At 43.3% G+C, this 16,547-nt stretch overlaps 1 protein-coding gene across 1 annotated transcript in view; it reads right to left on the bottom strand.

Moving 5' to 3' along the window:
* Positions 1-2,207: 2,207 nt before the first annotated feature.
* OSTF1 (osteoclast stimulating factor 1) overlaps positions 2,208-16,547 on the bottom strand; it is a 44,283-nt gene continuing 29,943 nt past the window's right edge. The window contains exons 3-10 of the mRNA XM_080912167.1: positions 16,446-16,496; positions 14,305-14,368; positions 12,859-12,912; positions 10,640-10,747; positions 9,937-9,986; positions 7,258-7,336; positions 5,374-5,472; positions 2,208-2,685 (exon numbers count right to left, since the gene is read on the bottom strand). Of these exons, the coding sequence (XP_080768293.1) occupies positions 2,627-2,685; positions 5,374-5,472; positions 7,258-7,336; positions 9,937-9,986; positions 10,640-10,747; positions 12,859-12,912; positions 14,305-14,368; positions 16,446-16,496 (564 nt within the window). The 3' untranslated portion in view covers positions 2,208-2,626. The remainder of the gene's footprint in view (positions 2,686-5,373; positions 5,473-7,257; positions 7,337-9,936; positions 9,987-10,639; positions 10,748-12,858; positions 12,913-14,304; positions 14,369-16,445; positions 16,497-16,547) is intronic.

Genomic DNA, 16,547 nt, shown 5'->3' with positions numbered 1-16,547 from the left:
AAGGCTCACTGAAGAAATACACAAGCTAGCAGTTAGAATGCCTGGTCGCTCAACAATGAATCTGCAACAGCTGAAGCCAATCAGGAAGCCCTGACACAGAGGACTGCCCTTTGCATGGAGCTTCTGGAGTGCAGCAGATCCAGCTCCACTGCCCACCAGGAGGCTGGAAGGCTTGTTCTTCGTAAGGATGCAGTGGCCAAAATAGGCCACAGTGACTGTCAGAAGTTCAGGTTACAGCAAACTGCCAGTCATTTCCAGAATATGGCCAAAACCTCCTTGCGCAGTGTGGTGGGGTTCCGAGAACTGATTTTTGTTGCTGAGATCAGCTTTAAGCAACTCAGAGAAAGCTCCAACCGGCTAGGCAGGCATTTTAACCATAGCTAAATAAGATGCTTAGTTGCACCAAACTTGATGCCACACTCAAGTTCTCAGTACCCCCATTTCTCCTGCCCTAAAAGCTATAACTGGCCAACATTTGGAATTCTCACAGGTTGAGTGTGTGTGTGTGTGTGTGTGTGTGTGTGTGTGTGTGTGTGTGTGTGTATGCATCCACATGCTATTAACCTTTACCTTAAATATATAGATATACCCTCTCACCCTCACCACGGCTAAATCATTCCAAAAAATGCTTCAGGAAGGAGAGGAGAAACAGTCATAGGCTTCAGTCAGCTCACGTCAGAAGGTAGAACACGGCATGAAGGGGAGCTGGCTTTGCTGGGTGGATCCAATCTGCCCTAGAACACCTGGGGTCTGTGATGCTGTCACACAGGAGATGGAGAAAGGCAAGGGTCACAGCGGTGAAGAGGTTGAATGTATCAGCTAGAATCAAGCAACTTGGAGTTGGGACCCCAAGCAACCAGGCCAGCAAGAGTTCCTGCCCACCCAGGCATCAAAGGAAGGGATACAGGGCCTCTGGAAAAGCCTGAGCTAAGGTGGGAGGGGCGAGCAGCATTACCTGGTTAAATGCGACCCTTTCTCTGCCAAATAATCTTTGCTTATACTCCCTTGCCTCTGTACTGTACATAATTGTTTAACTGCCTTGCTCACAAAGGACAGAAGAAAGAAACATTTCAAAATCTCTGAAAGCTTTGTGCTGAGGCCCACACCCTGTTTCAGTGAAACATACTTCCAAGTTCTTTGGGAAGAGAGAACCCTTCTGGAAGAAATTGGTATCTATCAATTTATGCATATAGAGAAATACAAACAGCCTTCAGGTGTGATGGCTCATGCCTGCAACCCCAGCACTTGGGAGGCAGAGGTAGGGTTTGACACAGCTTGGACTCTGACGGGACTGTCTCAAACAGCCAAAAAGAAACAATGTAATAGCACCTGTATTTGGAGAGGACCATCCACCCCTTAATTAATCCCAGAGGCTGTGTTCTGCTGTCAATGTGTCTACAGGTTGTTTCCAACTAACTTAGTTGAGGTATTTGGACAACCTCCAACTGGTTCCTCCAGGTACCTTTCTCAAGGGACCCACAGAGAGAAAAACGAGCTCTAGGCAGAAAATGCACCTACACAGGCGTTATTCACTTCCTGAGCTAGCCCACTTCCTTCTTAAACATTTCCTTCTCTTGACCAATATGCCTTTTGAAATGAGCAGTAAATTCTTGAAGATGTATTTCTGGGCCTAGGCTGGGAAACTAGATATGTTATGAGATATATTATGAAATTTTTAACACAGTGACACAAAATTAGAACTTTTAATGAAGTATCACATCAAGGTTCTCTGTTATCACCTGACTCAGCAAAGGAATCCATGGGCCAGACACATGCTCTGAGTAAGCAAATATTAATCTGCGATAGAAACATTAATGTTTCCTAAAAACATCACCCTGAAAATTATGGCAGCTTTCAGAAAGAAATAGAAAAAAATTTTTATACATCCACACTTTAATCAAACTGAGGTTACTGAGTTTCTATACTCTAAGTATTACCTGAATACAATTCTGAGTATTTCATCATTGCTAAAATTTTATCTTTTCTTAGATATGCAATTGTTTGCTGTGTTGAACAAAGCAGCTACAGGAAGCTGTGAGAAAAACACAGCTACTGTGATTCCTCTGTGCTGATCCATATACAATGTAACCTAAAAGTAAGATAAAATCATTCTTACCCGAGTATGAAAGGCTTTATTTATTTACCAACAATGAATGATCACACAAAAACAGACAATAAAGTCTCTTTAAGTGTTTATTCTTGTCAGAAGAGCTGACAGTTTTCTGTTGAGATTTTTGGTCTATTGTTATAATAAGCATTTCCCCCTTGAAAAACCCACTCAATACATCTCATTCTTTGAGGTAAAGAACTTAAAAAAATGATTTTTGAAAAGAAAAAAGTATTAAAATTCCTTTAGCATGATAAATAGAAATAATCTTTTTTTAAAAATTTTACCCTGGTGAACATATATGTATTTTATACAACAAAGTATCTCTTCACTTATTGGCAAGCTGCAGGTGAGAATTACCCACGCTCACGCAGACTCATCACAGATCACAGTGCAACAGTGCCGTGCTCATACAGACTTTAAAAGGAACAGTTAGCAATACTCTTCTGGCAAAACAACCCAGGTTTTGGAATGGCAAAAGCAAAAGCAGTTTAGGCATCATAGGAGCTCTGGGAGGGATCAGTCTGAGTCTTCATCATCGAGGTAGTCCTCAGCATTGCTTAACGTTCGAGCCCCATCTAAGGAGACAGGAAGGAAGCAAAACAAGACATTACCAACCGTTGAGACTTTTCTTCACCATGGTGCTTTTGGATATTTCTCTCCCTGAGACCCTTCCCATCTGCTTTCCAACCTGGGAAGCACTGCCAAGTCATTTGACAGAATAAGGCACTTGGCAGAGGGACCACCTGCCCAACCCCAGCACAAAGCCACCGGCCACATGCACCATGGCCAACATGAAGTACCGGCAGCCACCCACGTGGCTCAAGGTAGGAGACAGAAAGGTGAGTAATGGGGGGGAGAGAGTGATAACACAGGTGCTTGGCTTTCAGTTCAGAAAAAGTAAGTTTAGGAAAAAGCAAGAGACTGAAACATATAAAAAAAAAAAATCAATGAAAAAATCTAGACCCCATCAAATGCTACAACAATCTTGAATGGGGTCAAAAGCAGCTATTCCAACTGCTGCCTCTTCATCTGTCTTCATCAAATTCTTACAGTAACAAATTTTCTAAGAGGGAAAATGTAATTCAAAAGCAAACACTGTTGGAGTTTAATTGATGCAGAGTAGCATGGAATTGGGGTCCCTCACTAGCACAGCCCAGATCTCACTGGAAATATGACATGTTCGTTCCATCTGGGGAGCATACAGGAAGATGGACCTAGAACCCTATCAAGCTAGAAAGCAAAGATCCTATTGAAGATAGCTTGCTGGTCAGGACCAAGCATAAGAGACAGAGAAAGAAACATTCAGCACCTGAGAAACCTTACACCTCAGTAGTAGAGTCTCTCTGAAGGCCCTAGTCTAGCAACAGGAAGTCAGTGGCCAAGAACGGAAGTGAGGCCACAGCCTTCCTTCCTGACCCAACTGGACAGCAAGGACTTGGAGGTCAACCTCAAACAAAAGCCACCCACACAGTGACAAACATGGTTTCTACTTTTTGTCCCACACAGTTGCTAATACAACTTCTCCCAAGTCTGCAGCTAGTCAGCTCCAGCTGAGCTAACAGACACATCAGTAAATGAACGTCTTTAGAGGAACACGGTTCTTCCAATGAGTATTATCTGTGGTTAAAACACCAAGCTGCAGGCTGGTTTACACAGTGTGTGAACTGGAGAGGAAGACAATATAAAAGGGCAGCAGGCACATGGGTAGGCTGATGATGGGACTTGGCAATCAAAGAGGATGATGTAGGAGGTTCTCTTAAATCCCAAAGAAGGAGAATGCTTCCTGTTTGTAAGGCTAAGGCAGGGGAGTAAACGCTGAGCTTGACACAGACCAGGGAATATGGATAAATAGATGGGAGAAAGGCACAGTGATGGAGAGAGAGAAAGGTAAGGCGAATGCAACAGAGAAGACATGCCCTCAGTCTCAGAGTAAGTACAGATGACTTGTGTGTTAAATCCTGTGGTGTCTGAATAAGAATCATATTCCCCCTCACCCCCAGCTAAGATAACAGTGTGCTTGGCCCCCAGCTGATAGGCTGTTTGGAAAGGATTAGGGGTGTGTCCTTCTTGGAAGAGGTGTGTTTCTGGCTATAGGCATTAAGGTTTCAAAAGCCTATGCTCCACTGAGTCTGTGTCTGTGTGTCTGTATCTCTCTCTCTCTCTCTCTCTCTCTCTCTCTCTCTCTCTCTCTCTCTCTCTCTCTCTCTCTCTCTCTCTCTCTCCTGCCAACATGATCATGGACCCTTCTGAAACAGTCAGCAAGCCCCCAATTAAATGTTTTCTTTTGTAACAGTTGCCTTGGTCCTGGTGTCTCAACAGAAAACTGAATAAATAAGACAACCCCCTTTCTTTTGAAACAACCACCATGTACAATCTTCACTTTGTTCTTTAAAAGCTATTTTCCCAGATCTATATTTTAATCTTGAAGAATGTATACCTCATCTCTAAATCTTGAGAACCATCCACAATATTGTGAATAGATTCCACAATCTTTGGCAAAGCCTGGAAAAACCTCAATTGTCATTTAGTGCTATGTTCATTAAGTCTATAAAGCATAAGGCAATCATGAAGTGGTGAGCATCAGCTTTAGTTACATCTACCTTCGGCCACTCACAGAAGCCATGTTGTGATGCTGGAAAGCACCCCCATTATTAGCAAAGAACAAGAAAAATGAGAACATGAAAGGCCCTATCTGACTCCAAATTTGTTTGCTTGATACTATTATTTTACTTTAGATCCGTGGTATATATTCAAAATTTATAATCATTTATCATGCAGTGGGGGTTGTGTATTGGCTGGTTTTGTGTCAACTCAACACAAGCTGGAGTTATCACAGAGAAAGGAAACTCAGTTGAGGAAATAGCTCCATGAGATCCAGCTGTAAGGTATTTTCTCAATTAGTGATCAACAGTGGGAGGGCCCATTGTGGGTGGTGCCATCCCTGGGCTGGTAGATCTGGGTTCTAGAAGAAAGCAAGCTGAGCAAGCCAGGGGAAGCAAGCCAGTAAGTGACATCCCTCCATAGCTTCTGCATCAGCTCCTGCTTCCTGACCTGCTTGAGTTCCAGTCCTGACCTACTTTGATGATGAACAGCAATGTGGAAGTGTAAGCTGAATAAACCCCTTTCCTCCCCAACTTGATTCTTGGTCATGATGTTTGTGCAGGAACAGAAACCCTGACTAAGACAGGGGGGAAGCTCACCTTTGCAATAAGACCTTGCAAAGTCTTGGTCATAAGCACAAGGAGAGAGATTTTAGACAATACCTGTTCCCTGCTTCTTCTTCAGGAGCGATGCACAGGCAGCATTGGTGGCCATGTCCAAGGCCAGCTTCTTCTCATTGTTTCTCAAGTCTGTCCTTGCACCTTCCCAACACAAGAAACAGGAGCCATGTGTGTCTCTGCAGACCAGCACCCAGCAGCCAATCCTCTGTCATGAGCTAATCACTTTGGCAAAGCTACCGGAGAGCAATTCTGGCCCAGAATGAATGTGGCCAGCATGTTTCATCAGAGAGTCTTCTGCTTCTGCTCCATTTAACCTGCTCTTTCCTTCCAGGCTCCAAGGGACTGCCCATGGTAAGGCCATTACCAGGCCCTGGGTAAATCCTAAAATGAAGCCACAGCCATAACCCCATGCATTATGTGGCTCTCAGCAGGAGGCTTTGGGGCTTCAACCCAATGCACCCTTTGTCTTTCCCTCAGCTCAGGAGAGCCATTAGGAACGACCATTGGGTTGAATGCCAGAGGATTAATATTTTATATCTGCAGGTGCCTTCATATGCAAATCAGCATATGGCAAAACAATAAACTCACCAGGTAACCTCTTGTTCCCCAAATCATTGTCCCTGTAAATCTCTTCCATTCATTTTTCCCTTGTCTAAAATTACACCAGAACCAGTGGAGACATTTGCATTGTTGAAGAAGAAAAAATTACAGAAGTGTATTTCACAATACTATTTTACCCCCCTAGACTAAGCTCTTCCTTCAAAGGCGAGCATTCTGAGAGGGGGCCTGAGCTGTCTTCTAATGTTGTCAATGATCTGCACACATGTGAACATGTGCACGTTGTCACACTACCTGTGTGGCTGTGCAATTTCATCTTTAAATTGCATCTTTTTGCATGTGTGCAGGCACCTGCATTGTGCTGTGCACATGAAGGCCAGAGCTGGTTCTTGTGGGTCCCAGGGACTGAACTCAAGTCCTTGGACGCTCAGCTGGCAGCAGCACCTTCACTTTAAACTTTACAGTCTTTAAATAACGGTGCACTTGTTCACAGGTTTACTAGGTCCACTAGAAGTGGTACCAAGGGCCACTATCAAACTGTCTGTCAGGAAGCCTGGGCTGTATATCACAATGTTTTTACAATCCATGTAATACTATGGGGGCCTGCGACCACTCTGAAAACAAAACATCAAGTTTGGTCAGCAGCATACAGCTAGTGGCTGCCACATCACCCACACAGCCTACAGCATGTCCTTCAGAAAACACAACAGCCCTCACGGTAAGTAATCTTTTAGACTAGGGGTTTACAGCATCGCCACACTTAAACCAAAAACAACCCTGCTCATAAATTCCACAACACTGCCCCAAATGTTCCTAATGATAGAACCTCTAACTGTGGCTTGGAAAAAGGTTCCACACTATTGCCCTCTGGGCCAAGCATCTGAGTGATATACCTGGCAGTCCTCTGTAAGAGTGGTTAATATTTATGGCAGAAAATGGATGGACAGTCCCTAATTTAGCTGTATGTTGCGAGTCAAACATAACCAAGCAATGAGCTGCTGCACTGGCTCAGTCAGGCAGCAGCAGTTATGTCTTTTCTCCTTGTCTATTAAGACTCCCAGGCAAGCAGGAGCCCCGTCAACTTCACAGGATATGGTACCCTGAAGCCCTACGGTCCCGCAGATATGCACAGGAAGTTCTTTCTAAAAGCAATGCATTTGCATGAATTCTTTTGAGTTTATCAGGATCTTAACTCAGAGTAAAAAAAAAAAAAAAGTACCACAAACCTTCCCCTACTATTTCTTCTCAATTGTAATGATGCCGTGCAGTTTTAGCGAAAGGAGACTTAGTGTTCCCACAATTTCAACTGGCCTGCTTCAGTAGGAGCTAGTTTTCAAGCCAAGCAAAAAGACCAGGAAAATTCAATACCTTTTGCCAGCAGCAACTGGACAATGTCTGCATAACCCTTCCAGGCGGCTGCATGCAGAGCTGTGTCTCCCAGCTTGTTCTGTGGTAAAGGAAAGGAAAAATGGCTTTATTAAAAATGCAAAATGGACTGGATAAAGGCAGAAATGCATGTTTAATCCACATAAATCTAAATTAGGAGAAAAGCTATAGAACCACATGGAATTCCAAGGAAAAGGGGAACTTAGGCAAGGAGGGGGGCTGCTCTGGGAGAGATGGAGGAGCACAGCTATAGTGGCAGACAGGCTGAGGCCTGGCCTCCTGCAGAGGGAGACTCCAGCAACCGAACAAACTGAAGACTCCTAGAGGCACTGGGCAAGAAAGAATGAGGCATGGATGAAAACAGGAGGGGCCAAGTGAATTCAGACTTCATTAGAACCCTAGGACCAGGTACAGGCATTTGCCCGATTAAACACGAGTAGAATTACCCTGCTGAAAAGTTGCCAGAGTTCCCAAGCTCATTCGCAATGGTATGCAAAGGTGACCAGAGCCAGTCAGATGAAACACAGGAACAGGCATCAGTAAGACCCTTCAACCAGCACGTCAGCCCACCTCCCCACCCAGTGAGGACAGCAGAGGCTGGTGCCCTCAGACAGGACAGTTTACATCACCTCTGTAGTGCAGCCCCACACTAGGGGTTGGAGTGGTATTTATGCTAGCATACTCAACAGAAGTCTATCAGGGAGCACCCCACTCCCCCACTAAGTTCACACAGCTTCCAATCACACAGACGAATGAACCGAGATACTGGGAATTTAAAAACAACTTAAGTGTTTGAGGAGAGGTCAACTTAAACAAAATAAAAGTTCCTAGGAAAGAAAAGCATAGCAAATAGCAGAAAGCATTTTTAAATGCAATAATTAACATACTAGCCATATCACTGGTGTTACATAATCAAACAAGAACAGGATGATATTAAAAGAGTGAAGTAAGAGCTTGTGTCAACAAAATTCTCGGACATCCACTAAAATACTTGTTCCCCAAACAGATCCCATGTACAACCCTCCTCCTCGAGTGTGGGTGACGTCAGACAATATGAAGGCCATCACTCCTCTTGGCTGAAACATGGTGATACACATCTTTAATCTTAACACTCGGAGACAAGAGCATGTGATCTCTGTGAGTTCAAGTCTAACCTGGTCTGCACAGCAAATTTAAGGCCAGCCTGGGGTACAGACTAAGACCTTGAATTTAAAAATAAAAAAACCCATCACCTTGCAGACAACAGTTACTGGGCTCACCAAAAGTGAAAGTGTATTGGGTAGGCCGCATCCAATCAGACAGGCTTTTAAAATGAAGGTTAAATGGCAGAGCAAAGAGCAGCTCCCCCTAGCCATGAGGAAAATAGCCATTTTGTGAGCTACTGATGGGAAGAAGAAATCTCTGAAAGGTCAAGGAATCAGTACTACAGGGGCACAAAGTCCAAATCTCAGCAACTGTTGTGAGCTTTGAAAGGGAGCTCAAGCTTGCCAAGAACACAGTTCCCACTAAGCCTGGGTTTTACAGTGTGAGATCTCAAATTGAGAATCTTGTGATGTTATGCATAGAATTGCTACACACTGATAAACCAGAGATAATTTGCTACACAGCAATAAAAAATGAATATAGAACTCTGAAGAATTTTTTTTAAAAATCGAAGTAAAGGTAGGGCTGAAGAGGTGGCTCAGTGGTTAAGAGCACTCGCTGATTGCTCTTCTAGGGGACTCAGGTTCAATTCCCTGCAACCACCTGGAGGCACATAACTGTCTGCAACTCCAGTCCCTGGGGATCTGATGCTCTCTTCTGATCTCTATAGGTACTGCACGAATGTGGTATACAAACATGCAGGCAAAATATCCATACCCATAAATAATAATTAAAAATTCTAAAGATAAAAATGATGAAATCGCTGATAAAAAAGAAAATCTGATGTTCAATCTGCAGAACCAAAAAACAAACAAACAAAAAAAAAATGGTTTAACACAGTAAAAGAAGTAAGATAATTTCTCAGGCTAATAGTCTTATTGTGGTTACTGGTGAAAGACAGCTCTAAGGCCCTTCCCTGTGAATTTTAGAACACCAAAGAAAAAGACTCTTGATAAGAAAAAGACAGATCACAAACAAGACTGGAAAGTGCGTCAGCTAGACATGGTGGGAGTTTGTCTCCTAAGGCTCACTTTTGGGACTCTGGGAGAGGTAGGAACCTTTAGCAGAAGGGCCCTGGCTGTAGTCTGGACTTTAACTGTCCCCAGAGGCCTCTGGCATGCTGCTATCCAGAGGGGCTGATGGAACTTTGGGAAGAGAGACAAGTGGGAAGGAACCCTCAAAGTGGGTGGTGAGACTGCTCACGGGGAGCTGACCAGCACCGCTCTGTGCTCACTCACCTTAGTACCAGCCAAGAGCAGTAAGGCCAGTGGATCATAGAAAAGCAGCTCCCAAACTGGGACTGCAGTAATGATTTTCTCTTTGTAAACTGACGATCTCTACCACATGCACTTCAACAGCACGGGTGAGAACTTGGCTTCGAACCCAGGTACCGCAGCAACAGCAAAGCTACATATGCCTGTAGCATCTGAATTAAACACTGTATATACACACAAGCTGTAGTGCGTGAACGTGCAAGAGGGGTACGCTAAGTGTGGTCCCCGAAGTTTGCGGCCTCACCTGCTGGTTCAGCTCCACATTCGGTTGCGTAAACAGAACCTCCACTATGTCTGCAATTCAAGCAGAAAATGGTATTTCTTAAGAGACAAACAGTGGACTTTGTGAAAGCAGACATCATAATAGCAAAAGACAAAGCCTGTTAGGAAAATGTTCTAGGAAATTCTTAAAAGCTTCTCAAATTTTATCTTCAGAAAAAAAAAAAAAAAAAACCTAAAAGATAGATTACAAAAGAAAGATTTGAGATCCAAAGATTTATCCCAGTTGGTGGAAAAGAGTGGACAGTGGGATTTGGGCTAGAGTAAAATACTTGGAAAAATCCACCCTGTTATTACTGACTACAACAGAACCGCAGGCTTAAATCACTGTGGTGCTTCAAACTTTGCATCAAACTTAAAATGTGGGTTCAAAAGCCTAGTGAGGAAGCCCTCTGGGTACCAGCTCTGCTTTCCTCTGTGGCCAGCGACCACGGTCTGCTCTCCTGTTCTGGTATTTTCTGATACCTTCTGAAGCTGGAGAAAAGGGAAGTTCCCAGCCTTTAGGAGGTCTGCACAGTGGGGCTCACCAGCCACACCCCACCCCCATGCTCTACAGTTCCCAGGAAGACACCCTTTGCTGCACTGCTTTTACCATTAAAGAAGGCAGGCTCCCTTAGGTGAAGGAGGTTTTGAACAGCACAGAATCATACAACAGGAAGTTCCAGTACCTTTGTGGCCGCCATGGCAGGCCCAGTACAGGGCTGTGCTCCCAGCTTTGTCCAGGCCGTTCACACCCACTCGGTTGTCCAAGCACTCCCTCAGCCAGCTCAAGTTGCCTGAAAGAGTTTTACACTCATAAAAAAAAACACACACACACACAAGGAAAAGGCTTTTTTTTTCTTTGTTCTGCTTTTAAATCAATTTCATCCTTTGTAAGCTCCCATTTGTGATGGACTAATCAGCAAGTCTCAAAACAAGACCTGCCCACTAATGCACTCAGTCTGGTGCATTTGCACCCTGGGCCATTGAGAAGCAGCAGTAACATCCATTTTTAATAGGAGTTGCTAAAGATAGGTTTAAAGGTATTTCTGCTGTGGAGGAAAAAAAAAAAAGATTATCCCTAATCCTGAAAGGCAGGGTGTAACACAAAACCTAACTACAAACAGAAACTCTCCTTACTCATATTTAAGAACATTTCAGGTCTTGGAAATAAGAGATACATTATCTTATACTAACTAAGCTGCTCAGAGATATTGCTCCATGCTAAAGTATACCCATTTAAAAATTCAGACTAATATCCTAAATAGCTCCTTTACAAAGCAGGGTTTTATATGTCATTGTCTAAGCCCTTCCTTTCCCCTTGCACATACAGTCATAGAACAGAATGAAACTGCTTGCTGAGGCTGCACCTGCATTTCCCACTATTCATCTGAGGGTCTCCTAACAGAATCACCATTCGTGTTTGGGGTTGAGAGAAATTTTATGTAGTGGGGCTTGCCTTGGGCACTGTAGGATGTTTAGCAACAACGTGGGTCTGTACCAGAAGAATACCAGCACCATTCCTCTACTTGAGACAGTCAAAATGTGCCCACACATTGCCACGTGCTCCAGGCTTGTGGGAAGTAAGTGTCACCCACAGGAAGAAAGTAAAGACAACTCCCATCCTGGTTGGGTCAGAGCCTCCCCCCGCATCAACACTCTCCTAAGTGCTATGTCCCAGGACTCAGAACTCTGCATTTTAATGATCTGTTACACCTAACTGCCTTACCTGACTCTGAGTGCTCAGAATCAGATCATGACCTTCCATAAGTGCTACTTTAATACTAAAGTCAAGGGTGAGGGAAGTCAGCACAGAGATTGCTTCTAGAGAAGGCGGGGACTTAGGGGGGAAGGCATGTTGAGAGAATACAGAATACTCTTAAGATCACAGAAATGCTCGAGATCTTAATCTGGATATTGGAGCTCTGGCTATCTATGTACCTGTCAAAATTTATCACACCATATAATTAAAACCCACACACTTTGCTATAATACCAACCTGTCAGGCAAGATGTGCCAAGTGACATGACTGTTATGGGGACAATCAATTTCTTTGATTGTATGTGAGGCCTGATAAACAGGAGGAAATTCATGCATGGGAATTCATACTGTAAACCTTGTCAACCCCCATGGATGGGGATGTCACAGGCCATAGGGGGTAACTTACAACTGTACTTTTGTGTAAATGGTCATATTCAACTGCCTGTAAGCATGGATGTTTGTCCTCAGAGATTAGCGCAGCTTGGTTGTCGAAGCTTCATTTTTGCAATGGGCAGCAGTTAATGCAGAGACTCAACCAGTCAAAGTGCTGAGAGAAAGTGAGTGCTGAGCCCTCAGCACCAAACAGGCTATCCCTACCACCCCCCTCTGCCCAAGGCTCAGGAAACGTTGCAGAGTAGGGAGACAGAAAGAATGTTAAGAGCCAGGAAACAGAAGAGTGCTGCAAAGCCCCGTCTTCAGAACATGACATGGCTGCTGCTCCTGTGGACTCACTGCAGCCCTGGTTATGTGCACACGATCAGACCTGGCAGAATTCCTACTTGAATGGGAGGGGGCTCATGAGCACTGCTCCTGGCTGAGGAGCTATCTGAAGCTGACACCTCATGAAGAAAGCAGTCATTTCTCTTGGGGGTATGACCACTGGTAGGTGGTCCGTGCCCTAGTGGACGGGCCCATAGCCATGTATACAAGGTCAATAACTAGATTCGGGAGTTGCTTAGTTTAAAAAGGGAACATGCAGTTGGGAGAGGGGTATGTGTAGGGAAGGGAGGGTTGGAACTGCAGAAGTGATCAAAATACTTGTTTAAACACATGAGATTTTTCAAAGAAGAAGAAAAAAAATTTAGAAAGCCTGTGCATTTTAATATATCAAATCCTCTATCAAAAGAAAAAAGAGAATCAGACCTACCTCTTTTTGCAGCCTCATGCAATGGATTGTCAATGGATTCTGCCTGCTCGGCCACTAGATTGAAAACAAAGACACAAGTTCACCACTGGGCTTGTTCAGTGATTCACAGGAATTGGTTATGCCCATGGGCACGCAGCTTCATGGCCAGGGCCTCAGGCACAACAGCTTAATTACTAACATAATGTGGATTAAAAGTAACAGAAAATAGCTGATTGTACTTTATTTAAAGGAGGCTGGATTCTGTGTTAAGTGAAACCAAGCCAAGCAAAAAAGCAGCAACTGCAAGCATGAACAACAGCAAGAATAGCCAGTAATAGAAACAAAACTCGGATGCCTGAACCAAGACCAAGTTTACTCAAGTGTTTAATACAAACAGTCATAAGAGGTATAGCATCTGATATCCAGTTTCACATCCTGGGAAACACCTGATTCCCTTCTGTTGTGGCAAGCCTTCTGTATTCAAAAGGGACAGCTGCTGTCTCTGCTTCCAGAAGGTTCCACTGTGGCCTTAGAATGAGTAAGAGAGCCCAGAGGAAGCGTGCTGCTTGAGGACCAAGCCTGCTGACCGAGGAGGGCTTGGGTAGAACACTCTTTACAACTGTTTTCTACCCGCAGAAACTACAGCCACGGCTGGAAGTAGCCCAGTGGAAAGATATGCGCGGATTTCAAAGGAACAGAACCACATGAAGCCCAGAGTGCACAGGGCTCCTGAGCTAGGACCTGGCCATAGCCTCCATGTCTCTGAAGGACCTTCCCTGACATTTGGCAAGTCATTTGTCAACCTAAGGAGTAATGGACCTGACAGCCTAAAAGGTTCGTATAGTGATCTAAGCTCAACACTCCCACTATTAAAGATGGGGCATTGAACCTATAGGCATCATTCTGATTCGGGGATGTCTTTAGTACTGTACCCTGTTACTAATTGGAAGAAAAAGACTAACATCTGGGACTGTTGTTTACTAATCTTGTGCCATATTTCACCTGTAAATATTAATAATTTTACCAAGGGGCCACATTTTAATAAGGACTATGATAAGCACTTAGTGAGTATGACAGGCCACATGCGTGTGGACAAAGCAGGACTTCTTCAGATCAAACTAGAAGAACTGGAGTTTAAGAACATTACCAATAAATAAATAAACAAACAAATGAATGAATAAATAGAGAGGTACTAGCAGAATAAGTAAACCCACAGTGTCTCTCTGGAAACTATGTCATAAGCAGTTAGAAGAACTGGAGTTTAAGAACATTACCAATAAATAAACAAACAAACAAACGAATGAATGAATGAATGAATGAATACAGAGGTACTAGCAGAATAAGTAAACCCACAGTGTCTCTCTGGAAACTATGTCATAAGCAGTGAGTTAAGCCTTAAGCCTGTGCGGCCCTGGTGTGCATGGCCATCTTGTGAACAGGAAGCTCACAGTGCAGCTGGGCACTTACCATAGTTGCTTGGGATCAGCCCTGTTCTGCCTTTGCATGTCCCTTTCCACCAGCTGGTATCACTCTGCCAAGAGAACAAGGGAGTCAGTGTGTAATTGTATCTGAAACCACCACCTGGGCTCGCAAGTGCATCTCCGCACTGATCCGCATCCTCAAACCCCTGCCATCTGCATTTGTCCCCCTTGTCACGGATGTAAGCACACAAGCATCCCCGATGCACACAGATACCCACCACAGAGCTTCAGTGAGGTCAGAGCATGTGAGAAAAGGGGAAATGTTTTAGTGTAGATTGTAGCTATAGAATTTAAATGTCTAGGTTTTAATATCTCTTCTCTGATACATGTTTATGTTTTGCCACATTTTCTAAATATCTTTCTTGTCTTCACTTTTGAATAACGTTTCTTTATAGAACAGTTCACACCTATACAGAAGCAGAAAGAACAATGCGACAATACTACCCACCCACCACTCATCAGCCTTCCCTTCGGGTTAGTGTTGGGTGGCTTATCTTTACTCTGAAAAATCAGAACATGCATCTGAAAGATAAATTATTTCTCAGTCAACTGTGACACCATTATTATAGTTTTAAATGTTTCCCAAATAATTTCTTAATGTCATCAAATATCCAAGTTAAAACTCAGAGCATTCCTTATGGTCCACAGTTTAAGATTTCTACTAAGGACCATATAGTACAACTAATTCCCTCTTACTCTGCCTTTAATACAAGTTCCTCCTCCATTCTTTATTTTTATTGGCTTTGTTGTTACTTACTTTTTAGCTCTTGGGGTGTGTGTGTGTGTGTGTGTGTGTGTGTGTGTGTGTGCAGAAACTGAGACAGTCTGGATTTTGCCTGCCACATACCTATACTTTGTTCCGTGCATTGCCCATGAGTTGCTGTTGAGTTCTAAAAGCAAAGGCAGATTCAGCCTCCCTTTTGGGGGAAGGCTACCGCATGAGCAGTGTTAAGGACATCCTTGATAAGGAAACACACAAGGCAAGGCTGCCTCTGTAGCTTCCGTCAATAATCACAGGGGGTAAAAATGGAGACATTTCCCATTAAATGAATAGCATATCTCTTCAAAGAGTAACATTCAAGGTAAAGCTCAAGAAGAGAAGACAGAGGAAGTACTGACTCCTTCCCTTACCCACTGTCAGAATAAACACCTGAACTCCACAGTGGTCCCTCACAGTATCAATGAGATCTGTCTAGAGGTAACATTAGGAAACCATATAACTGATGCTCAAACTGTTCCATCTCTGGGCAGTGCACATTAGGTTCCTCATCATGCCAGCATGACCAGTCCTCACAGTCCTTTAAAGCTGCCTTATAATTGTGGTCACAAGATGTTCAGTTCATTTAATGCTCTATGGCTGGTAGAGGTCATTTCTTAAAGAGACCTTATTCCTTTCAGTGAGAGTAATATATTATTACTAAGTTGACCCTTTCAAAGATAAAATGTTATGCTTTTCCAATTCAGATGAAGGACTCCCGTGTTTCTACTTCATTTTACTGACTGACATCTGCACACCCCCCCCCCATACAGAGACCCCACAATGGACATCAGGGACCTAAAGACTCAGCTGTCCTTGAATGCTAAACTCACAGTAGCTTGAGAAAAGAAGTCTGTCAAGATGGGTACTCAATCCATCTACCCACCCATCCATCCATCCGTCCGTCCGTCCGTCCGTCCGTCCGTCCGTCCATCCATCCATCCATCATATAAGCAAATTGATTTTAAGTCATATTTTAGTTTTCTCTTTATTTTCAAAGTAAGAAATAGATGGATATTTATAGTCTCTAACCCTTCTTTAGATAAGTAAGGCATAATGTATGCATTTTATCTGTCTTTATTCCATTTAAATTACACTGGAATATAATCTGAAATATATTCTTGTTCCTTTGTATGGCTTCAGTGGCCATAACAAAACTTATTCAACTATTTCCTATTGGTAAATAAGTGGACCACTTTCAATGATGTGTTACCATAAATGTGTCAAAAAGTAGAACTTTACATATATTTCTAGGTCTATGTATATATACCTAAGACAATCCACAATATTATGGCTAAATAAAACAGTCTAGCACTATGTTACTATATTTATAGTATGCAGTCATAGTACAGAATGATAGCTAGGCTTACCATGTCAGTGATGTAGATAATATCTCCTTCTTCAAAGTATAATTCATCTGGCTAAAAGGAAAAAAAAAAACATTGACTCCGTGAGATTTTTCCTATCTTATA

This window comes from Micromys minutus (assembly GCF_963924665.1).
Source record: "Micromys minutus genome assembly, chromosome: 2".
Taxonomy (NCBI): domain Eukaryota; kingdom Metazoa; phylum Chordata; class Mammalia; order Rodentia; family Muridae; genus Micromys; species Micromys minutus.
Note: the sequence above shows the minus strand (reverse complement) of the source record. Positions and strands in the feature narration are given on the sequence as shown.